Raw genomic sequence first — 10,576 nt, 5'->3', positions numbered from 1 at the left:
TATATATCGATACGCATTTTCACCTTAATTTATCATTTAACAAAGAAACATAATATAACTTGACCAAAACACCACACACATATAAGTATTTGCCTCTTGTTTCATTTATTTTTAAATCTATTATTCTTCATGTTAATACACCTTTTAAAAAATTACAAACGCATTTAAGAAATTAGTACTTCAGTGCATGCACCAAGAGCAGGCCCTTACTATATGTCTATATGATAATACTATTATGTTATTTTGAGTTTGATACGATATCCTTTTATTCTTTTCACATATTGCCAACTACTATTATTCTGCCGGAATCGAATATGTAAAGAATAATGCATTTAAACTTTATTCTTTCAGTCCTTTTGAAGGGTTGACTAAGTCGAATAAGATGGAAAAAAGGGACTATAATTTGATCTGATATTTAAAGTTAGGAAAATGCATTTGGATTTACTTAAGCTAGGGAAGAATTAGGATCACAGATTACTTTAAGTTGTTTAGTAATTGATCGAATCGAGAAGAATTTACATGGAGATGCATAGAGGATAGTAATCGCACTGGAGTTGGAGGTCTTGGTAGAAGAATCACCAATGGCATTACATGTGTTGCGGCTAGAGACAGTACTGTACAGGTCTTGCTGGTACTAAAGCTTCAGCCTATTTCATAGGCTGCTAGGAGCTCATTGATTTCTTAATCATCCGGAACTTACGTCTTGAAATATGCAAAAAAAAAAATTAGAGATCACGACAATCACCACTAAAAGAAAGACAATATCGTAGTCTAGAGATCATGACAATCACACCTAAAAGAAAGAGACAATATCGTAGTCTAGAGATGTTCACATGCAATTATATTCATTCAACACAGAAGTGACCAATAAATGTTACCAAGTAAACAAGATGGTTACCAAGAACTGATGCTTCAAACTACAATTAGGAATTCCAGTGGACAGCTTATCACCTTGCTTCTTGCCATGACAATGCATATTAGGAAGCTCCACAGTTATAATGAAACTTTGAAGATAGTAAATATCAAGTTGAGCGGATTCCCCCCATGAAGGTCCTTGGATCAGGGCAATTACCGGAGAATTGTGCCTGTGAGAAGTCAAAACCTGGATTCTGCAGAGAAGAAACCCTTTGTTACCAATAGAAACTAGTCAAAATATTTTAAAATCCTTTCTGCGCCCAATTTTTAAACAGAATGTAGAAGATGCATAACAGCTCAAAGACAGATACGTGTAGGTACCCTATTCCAGCGTTCAAGCAAAACGTCTGGAAGTATCACAAGCATCCGCTTTGACGAAAAACAAATGCATTTAGTAACTGAGGAAGTTAAGATGGACATACCTATTGTGATCCAATCAATAATACTAAAGAAATTGACCCCCAAAAAAGCATTAATAGATACACTGCTCAAGAGGCTTGAAGCAATATATGTACATCGATATATACATTAATTCTTTTCATACAATCTGTCATGGGCTGCTTTCCACGCCCATGACCCCTTGGCCGTGCCCCATGGTGGCCTAGCAAGCCTCACAATGCCTAGCGCCATGGTCGGCCCCGTGGTCTTGGTTGTGCCAAGTGACAAGCTCGCATGCGCCTCTGTCGCCCCACCGATGCCTCTCGCCAGCGCCCAGCGGCTGGCCAATAACAACAGCGCCGCGCACACTGACAATGTCGCACGCGCAGATCTTGATGCCTTGCTAGGGCCCAGTTGCAGGCCCATTCCAACAGCGCCTCGCGCACAGACCTTGATGCCAAGCACCAGCGCCCAGCCTCAGGCAAACACAACAAGTATCGCGCGCGCCAACAGCACCACGCGCGCAGACCCTGACCTGCAAGACAAAGTTGCTACCATCGGACTTGTTTCTACATTGTAATAAACTAAGTCCTTTTCATTGTAATTATAGGCTAGTTTACATCATTTTCATGCAGTGTGCTTCTAGCTTTATTAGAACTAGTCATGTAACTTTGGTTTATTTTTTTTAAGCATTATTAGGGGGGATTAAGCATTATTAGGGGGGATCAAGCAATCAATTTTCTGTACTGGTGTCTCTCCCCCTCGACACCGCATCTTTTTGTAATCAGCTTTCATTCATCAATAAAATCATCATCAGCATTCAAAACCCAATTCTCTCTCAGCTTCCGCAATTGCTCGTGACATTGGTTTTCCCGCATGGCACTGACAATCTAGTCTAGCGTGCGGAGGGGACCTCATTGGCGGACAACAACTGCACTGACATCGGTTGCTTAGCCTTACGTTGCCCTTCCAAAGAACATCAGGAAGGCGTTGCGTAACAGTTGGTATCAGAGCCTAGGCTCGACATCGGACGAGGGAACACATTCGCCATCATCACCATTTCTGACTATGGTGAATCATGGGGAGCGCCTAGCATCCCTAGAAGAGACGGTTGACCGATTACGACCCATCGTGGATACGGTGCCTGATCAACACAACAACCTAGTGCAAAGGTTGGACGACCTGGACCGCCGAATGCAGCAGGCGGAAAATGACATTGCAAACATTAGTCGTGACTCTGAGGATGACCGACAAACGACAACCATTGAAACTGCCAATATTCATGACAAATTTGAGGACCTCCAACAGGAGCGTGCCGACGATTTAGCCCATCGGGAACAAGAGACAGACAGACTAACTGCCATGCAGCAAACCATAGACGACTTGACAGGCCAGCTCAACGTTGTCAATGCTGCCCTACAGAGCCTACTTCGAGGAGGCGACAACCACATCAGGGGTGCAGCAAACCTCACCCCCATTCCACAAAAACTTAAGATACCGGAGCCAAAGCCATACGACGGATCCCGGGATGCTAAAGAAGTGGAAAACTTCATCTTCGACATCGAACAATACTTCGGTGCCGTGGGCCATTTGGAAGAATCCAAAAAGGTAGCAACTGCTGCCATGTATCTTCAGGGCGATGCCAAACTTTGGTGGCGGGTCAAATACGAAGCCATCAGGGCCGGTGAAGATACTCTCCAGACATGGGACGAGCTGAAGGCAGCCATACACCTGCAGTTCTTCCCCGAAAATGTGGAATACAATGCAAGGAGAAAGCTATGAGAGCTTCGGCACACCAGATCAGTGCGGGAGTATGTGCGCGAATTCTCCGCACTCATGCTAAACATTCGCGACATGGGGGACAAAGACAAACTCTTCGCATTCATAAAAGGTTTGAAACCTCATGCCCGTATGGAACTACAAAGACAACGGGTAAACACCCTGCCCAAGGCCATTCAAACTGCAAAATGCCTTGGCGATTATCACTTGGGAACTCAGAATGACAGGCCCCAGCCGCATGTCCGAGGGGGATTCAACGGGAACCATCCCAGCAACGGTGGCCCAAGCAAAAGTGGGGGAGATCGGAGTGCATCCAAAACTAAGACTCCTCCCTCCAGTAGAAATAATGCTGCATTCATCAACAATAATCAGGGGAGAAAGCCTCCCTCAGAATGTCGTCATTGTGGCGGCACACATTGGAACAATGAATGCCCAAACATAAAGATAAATGCTCATCAAACTGCCGAGGATGAGTCAGATGAATCAAACACATCAGAAGAAGACCAGGTAGGCGCCTTCAATGCAATTGTTGGCTCTATCCCACATGCCTTAGCGGGGACCAGTGCACGCCCTCCTAAGAAAATCTCAGTCCCAATCACCAAGAAAGAGAAGGAAAAGATGGACGAGAGGCCTCCTAAACAAGCGAGGACCCTAATATTCGTCGAATTGAAAGTGAACGGCAAACCCCTTCACGCATTGATAGACACGGGTGCTACCCACAACTACTTGTCTTCAATTCAGGTAGAGCGCAGCGGTCTAGTTGTGCAAAAGAGCAAAGGCCGCGTCAAGGCTATCAACTCGCCACCCCAGACATTGGGTGGAACAACTACAAATGTCCCAGTGAAACTTGGCCCATACAAAGGAAGCATCGACCTACGCATCGCATCATAAATGACTTTGACATGATAGTGGGTTTGGAGTTCATGAGGCAGACCAACATCATACCAGTACCATATGCCAACATGCTCCTGATGTTGGGAGAAAATGGGGCCAAGCCCTGCACCATACCATGCAATCCCATAAAGACGGTCGCTGCACCATACCATGCAATCCCATAAAGACGGTCGCTGGAAACATCTCGGCCATGCAGTTGGAGAAGGTAGTCAACAGACATGAACCCCTGGTTTCGGCTACCCTTCGCAGCAACAATCAGTCATCATGTCATCGGCCTCAAAAGACGGGTGACGCTCCTCAGCGTGTGAAGACTTGTCAACCATGCCACAAGGACAAGTTGGATCACTCATCACAGACGGGACCCTTGCAGCCATTACATGTCCCACAGAGATGAGAGACCATGGGAAAGTGTTTCCCTCAGATTCATCACGGGATTGCCCCAAGTCGGTAATCTTGCATCCATCTTGGTTGTCATAGATCAGTTTTCAAACTATGCAACTTTCATAGCAGCCCCACAAAACATCTCAGCAGAAGATACAGCTCGACTCTTCTTCTCGCACATTGTCAAACATTTGGGTCTGCCCAAAGACATTGTTAGTAGGCGCGACTCACTCTTCACTAACAACTTTTGGACCCATCTCTTCAGGTGCTTTGGGTCAACATTGAGTCACAACTCAGACATCCATCCACCATCGGATGGCCAGACAGACCGGTTCGATGACATACTGGAGGAATATCTCCGCAACTTTGCAACCGGATCACAGAAGCATTGGGTGAAGCTCTTGGATGCTGCTCAACTGTGTTTCAATTCTCAAAAGAGCCATCATACAAACAAAAGCCCTTTTGAAATTGTTACCGGACAGCAACCGCTTCTCCCGCAAATAGTGAATGCATCAACCATGCCGAAATCTCCTCGAGCTGCCAACTTCTCGAGCGAATGGGAGCACAACATGGGGATAGTGCGGAGCTATCTCGTCAGAGCCCAAGAGCGGGCAAAAAGATTCACCGAACAAAATCTTTGTTTTGCCCAACATCAAGTAGGGGACAAAGTAATGTTATGCATCCCAAAGCGATACTTGTTTGCAGAGAGGACCCATAACCCTCGCCTGCAACAAAAATACATCGGGCCCCTGCCCATTGAAAAACGCATTGGGAAGTCCACATACCAGGTGAAAACTCCATCCTGGTGGAAGATCCATCCAGTCTTCCATGTCAGCCGCATGAAATCATTGCATCGCTAAAACAGCAAGCTCAAAGAACAAAGGGGCGCAGACCTCCCATCCAACAACTACCAGAATCATCATCATCAGCATAAGGCTCCGAGGACGGCGCCAACTCAGGTGGGGGAGAATGTCATGGGCTGCTTTCCAGACGCCCCATGACCCCTTGGCCGCGCCCCATGGCGGCCTAGCAAGCCTCACAATGCCTAGCGCCATGGTCGGCCCCGTGATCTTGGCTGCGCCAAGTGACAAGCGCGTATGCGCCTCTGTCGCCCCACCAATGCCTCTCGCCAGCGCCCAGCGGCTGGCCAATGACAACAGCGCCGCGCACACTGACAATGTCGCGCGCGCAGATCTTGGTGCCTCGCCAGTGCCCAGCTGCAGGCCCATTCCAGCAGCGCCTCGCGCACAAACCCTGATGCCAAGCACCAGCGCCCAGCCTCAGGCAAACACAACAAGTGTCGCGCGCGCCAACAGCACCGCGCGCGCAGACCCTAACCCGCAAGACAAAGCTGTTGTCATCGGACTTGTTTCTACATTGTAATAAACTAAGTCCTTTTTATTGTAATTATAGGCTAGTTTACATCATTTTCATTCAGTGTGCTTCTACAGCTTTATTAGGACTAGTCATGTAACTTTGGTTTATTTTTTTAAGCATTATTAGGGGGATCAAGCAATCAAACATTTTCAAGCAATCAATTTTCTGTACTGGTGTCTCTCCCTCTCGACACCGCATCTTTTTGTAATCAGCTTTCATTCATCAATAAAATCATCATCAGCATTCAAAACCCAATTCTCTCTCAGCTTCCGCAATTGCTCGTGACATTGGTTTTCCCGCACGGCACTGACAATCTAGTCTAGCGTGCAGAGGGGACCTCATTGGCGGACAGCAACCGCACTAACATCGGTTGCTTAGCCTTACGTTGCCCTTCCAAAGAAAATCAGGAAGGCATTGCGTAACAAATCGCACGCGCACAAGAAAACACATCTTAAATAATTAAAGGAAACAAAACCGCACTGTTAGAGAGAATGATAAGAAGTAAACCCTAAGCAATTTCTAGTATTTAATCATGAGTCTGACTCATCAATTATCATACATATAATCCAAACAACCGAAAAATAAGAATGATGTCGCGATAAACATTCATTTCCCGAAAAGACAAAAAATAGCTCCACCTAAAACTGTGTAAGGGTGCAAACAACAAAATGGTTAAACAAAAATAAAATGAAAAGAAACATCTCCTTTTTTTTTAAAAGAAATGTCTAATTCTTAAATTTCAGCCATAAATATATTACTAAAATCCAATTATTAAATCTTAATGTTTAATAAAAGCTAAATCCAAATCACGCAGTTTACAAAAGCTATCCAGTTTTGCCATTCAAAACTTCTGAGTCCCAGCAGTGAAGCCAATTGATTCTGGATTAAGGGCTATGGTGTGAAGGTTCACCCCGGTGATGATTTTTCTGAAGCTTCATGTGTATTCATGCATTTAAAAAATCTCATTGGGTGGGAATTCCTAAAAGCCTTCCAAAGTTCAAAATTTCTGTCATACTCCGTCGTTTGACTGTTAATCACTAGGAGATAACTCCTAAGAAAATTATCAGCAGTTACTAAAACAATTAGCCAATCGCCTGCAATCATTGAGCTAGTATCTAGCTTAACACTCACGTCAGGACTCATGAACGCAAATGCTTAGTGAGTCCTGCCTTTAACTTAACTCGGTACATAAAGAAGCAAACCATCTTTGTTTTCAGTCATATCATCATCTAAGGGTTGCTTACACTCATTGAAGCTTTATAAACCTAGCTCCTTCAGTAGCCCAAGTAACTACCAACTCTCTTGTGACAGACATTCAATAGTAGAGCTCTTCCAGCCTTATAATCATCTAATTCATTTGGCTGCACTAAACTATCACAAGTATCAATATGGATCTCCTAAAAGCTTAGCCTCTCTAGATAATTTATGATGTATATTGACCTCATTTACAAAGTTACACTCCTATAATTCTATCTTGATCCATGTGTCTTGTCCATTAACCTCTACTTCCAGAAGACCCACCCTAGCAGAGAGTGCAAATATCACATCTTTAGTCAAACATGGAAGATATTAGTGTTTTTCAAGGAAGCTCGTCAAAATTTCTGTAAGAAACTCTGAAACCTTGGAGCTTGGACACAGCTTCTCCAATGCTCCAAAGTATTGTTGTTCTAAAGAAGGAACACTAAAATTATGCTTATTTTAAGCAAAAGTAAGGTAAAGAGGGAACAGTAATATAATCCTACTTTTAATTTGGAACCAAAGTTTACAGCACCATTATCTGCTTCTTTCTATAAGCTGCATTTATGCAAAAAGGAGAAATGAGCCACAGTGCGTTGAAGAAGGGATTTAAGCGAAATAAGAACTACCGGAGAAAGCGACAGACAGGCATAACAAATTATAGACCATCGAAGCAGTCTTCATTAAGGCAGTTAATGACAAGAAAAGAGTTCTCCAGAAAATGTCCTGCAACTATACATCAGATTATCTCCGAGCTTAGTAGGATCAGTTTCCGCAAGCTATAAATTACTCTTGTCTAATTTTCTGCACTTTGCTCTTCCTTTTTGCTTTCTTTTAAAGTTCAGTAATATCCTGATATATACATCATGAAAATATTAAATACTGCTATGTGGGAAAGTCTTCCCTGTTAGTATTAAATTTCATTGCTTTCAGGAATTTTAAGAAGGGGAACCTTGGAGCAACGGTAAAGTTGTCTCCATGTGACCTATAGGTCACGGGTTCGACCCCTGGAATCAGCCACTAATGCTTGTATCAAGGTAGACTGCCTACATCACACCTCCTGGGGTGCGGCCTTCCCCGGATCCTGCATAAACACGGGATGCTTTGTGCAGTGGGCTGCTTTCAGGAATTTTAAAGCGCCTATATGTTATAACAATCTTACAACAGAATATGAACCAAATGAAGTTATGAACACAACCCACAATGAAGCCACTTCAGGGAAAAGAATCAGATATCTCAAGTCCAAGAAGAATGTCAATGACAACACAATCAACTAATGAAATAACAATATTTTGAAGGGTCAAGGAATTCATGAGTATGACTAGTCCACCAAGAAGGGGCAAGTCAACAAATCAACCAATGAAGGAACAGTAAAGAAGCAAGTAACAATTTGCAATTCAATGAATCAACACGAACCAACAGCTTGGAAGTAGCAATTGCAGGGAACACTCAATAAAAACAATCAACGGGACACTCCTAGAGGATAGGAAAATGCAAGGACTGCAACATAGACTTTAGTAGAGCTTAATCATATCACCTCTTCTTGGAACCTTTGGAGCATAAGCCTCTTCTGTTCAAGATCACTGGCTAAAGGATCCAATTGCCCTTCACCCATTATGGGAGAAGACCATGTCTGGCCTATATCCCTCTTCTGCAAAGTTACATGCATTGTATCATCCTCTGCAATTTACCATCTCTGTTAGATACGACTTTATCTGCATATTAACTAAGCAAGTATCAACGATCAGTCCAAACTAAGCATATCTAGACCTCATAAGTTTCATACAATTCTCTGGCAATTGTCCTGATCAATTGAGTAAAACTTTTCACAAATATACCCAACTTCAACTTTGCACAACAGCTAACTCTTATATCCATTAATTAAGCTGACCCGACTTGACTCCATGTTATGAACAAACAAACTTAACCACCCTTCAACTTTCCTAAGAATTTCAGAGACATTTGATCACTAGTATTTTAAATGCTTGAAACTACATGAGTTGATTCACAGTGCTTCCTAAAAGAGAGACCCACTATATAAATCTTCTATATCCATTCCACTCCATTTAGGCCCGTTCCAATAGAAATTCGTCACTGGAATTAATTAAATATTATTTCTATGAAGGAAAACAATTAATTACCTAGAGTCCAGAAGGAACAATCGGTCTTAACTGGGTTCAGAAGATCGTGCTGCAGAAAACAAAAAAATTAAACAAAGTTAACACCATTGGTGATAGAATATTAAGTTTAAAGCTTACAAAAGAAGTACGAAATTAAATAACTGACATTAAGATAAGGAGGGTTGCCTTTGATCCCAACTTCCAAATGCTTGGATTCAACCTTGCAGTAAAATAACTTCTTAGGAACATTTTCAGGAAGAGTTATGTAAATGTTCAATTCTTCAAGGGTTTGGTCCCACTCGAACACCTTCTGGCCTGAAATTCAATTGTCAATTTCACAATCGATGTTAAAATTTCCATATGCACAAAAACACCAGTCGTAGATGAGGAAAAGGAGGAGTTAAAAGTACCGTTGTGGACGAAGCTGTGACGTTTTTCGGGGGCCAATTTTTCAGCCATCAATTCTAGGGTTCAGCTTCTGGTTTTAGGTAATTTTCTCTTATTTTGCTCCTCCTTGGCGCGGAATTGTTATTTTTTGTTTTTCTTTTTATATTTTTTTTTCCGGTTCACATGATCTAGGCTCTACTAAAGCTGGTCCACCGGGTTTGGTCGCCACGTCTTGTATGTCTTGACTCTTTTTTTTTTTTTTTTTTTTTTGAGAAACAGGTAATAAAGTAATTATATGTAGGTATCGAATTCGAGTAAAATCGTTAATCTGTTATGTATGACTCATTTTATTCCGTGGAATAATTTACCTCACTGCTATCCATGTTAGAATAAAGGCATGTTTGGTTAGACTTCAAAAATCTGTTTATTTGCAAATGACTTTTCTTCAAATGATGTTTTAGATGCACTATTTCGCAGGAATATTAATTTGTTTTTGGTCAAATCATTTGAGAATATTGGTTTTGTTTACCTCGAAAATACGAGTAACAATTAAATTTGATTTGTGATTTTAAAGATACGTGATTTAGTTCAATACCAATTAATAATCAAGAAATATGAAGTATAGATGAAGGAAATAAGTAAAACCAAACCAGTAGATAAGTCAGTCTCGACCTCGAGCCCAAATGACTTCAAGATTGGTCAAGAACAATAAAGCAAGAATAATAAAGCGAAAGGACAACTCTCATGAACAATGAGCGAAAAAGTAAGATAGTATATTCTTTGCCAATAATTAGATGATCTTTACAAATGATTGGGGTCCCCTTTATATAATAGGGGAACCCTAAAATATGGTACATTTCTATTTACAGTAAGGAATCGTATTGGGGACAGCTATATAACCGCCTAATACGGATTTGTACTAATTCATATAAATCTATTCTGGAATTTACGCTATGATCTTGGGAACTTGGCGGGAATCTTGTCCTTCTGTAACAAATTCATAATGGCATTGTTTCAGAGTCGGTCGTACTTGGCTCCGATGTTCCTCGAGCACTTAGGTCTTCGATCCCGAGCTTGGTCTATATCGAACTTTTGTCCTCGATGCGACT

The 10,576-nt window shown here is 42.2% G+C and overlaps 1 protein-coding gene across 1 annotated transcript; it reads right to left on the bottom strand.

The window, feature by feature from the left end:
• Window positions 1-774: 774 nt before the first annotated feature.
• Window positions 775-9,659, bottom strand: LOC107815638 (uncharacterized). The gene is made up of 5 exons (XM_016641253.2): window positions 9,491-9,659; window positions 9,247-9,395; window positions 9,102-9,150; window positions 8,498-8,640; window positions 775-1,109 (listed from the first exon to the last, which is right to left on the bottom strand). The coding sequence occupies exons 1-5, from the start codon at window positions 9,537-9,539 to the stop codon at window positions 1,023-1,025; spliced, it is 477 nt and encodes a 158-aa protein (XP_016496739.1). The 5' UTR covers window positions 9,540-9,659; the 3' UTR covers window positions 775-1,022.
• Window positions 9,660-10,576: the final 917 nt, after the last annotated feature.

This window comes from Nicotiana tabacum, chromosome 8, assembly GCF_000715075.1.
Source record: "Nicotiana tabacum cultivar K326 chromosome 8, ASM71507v2, whole genome shotgun sequence".
In the NCBI taxonomy this organism is placed as follows: Eukaryota; Viridiplantae; Streptophyta; class Magnoliopsida; order Solanales; family Solanaceae; genus Nicotiana; species Nicotiana tabacum.
The sequence above is the reverse complement of the archived record's forward strand: the minus strand, read 5'-3'. Positions and strand labels throughout refer to the sequence as shown.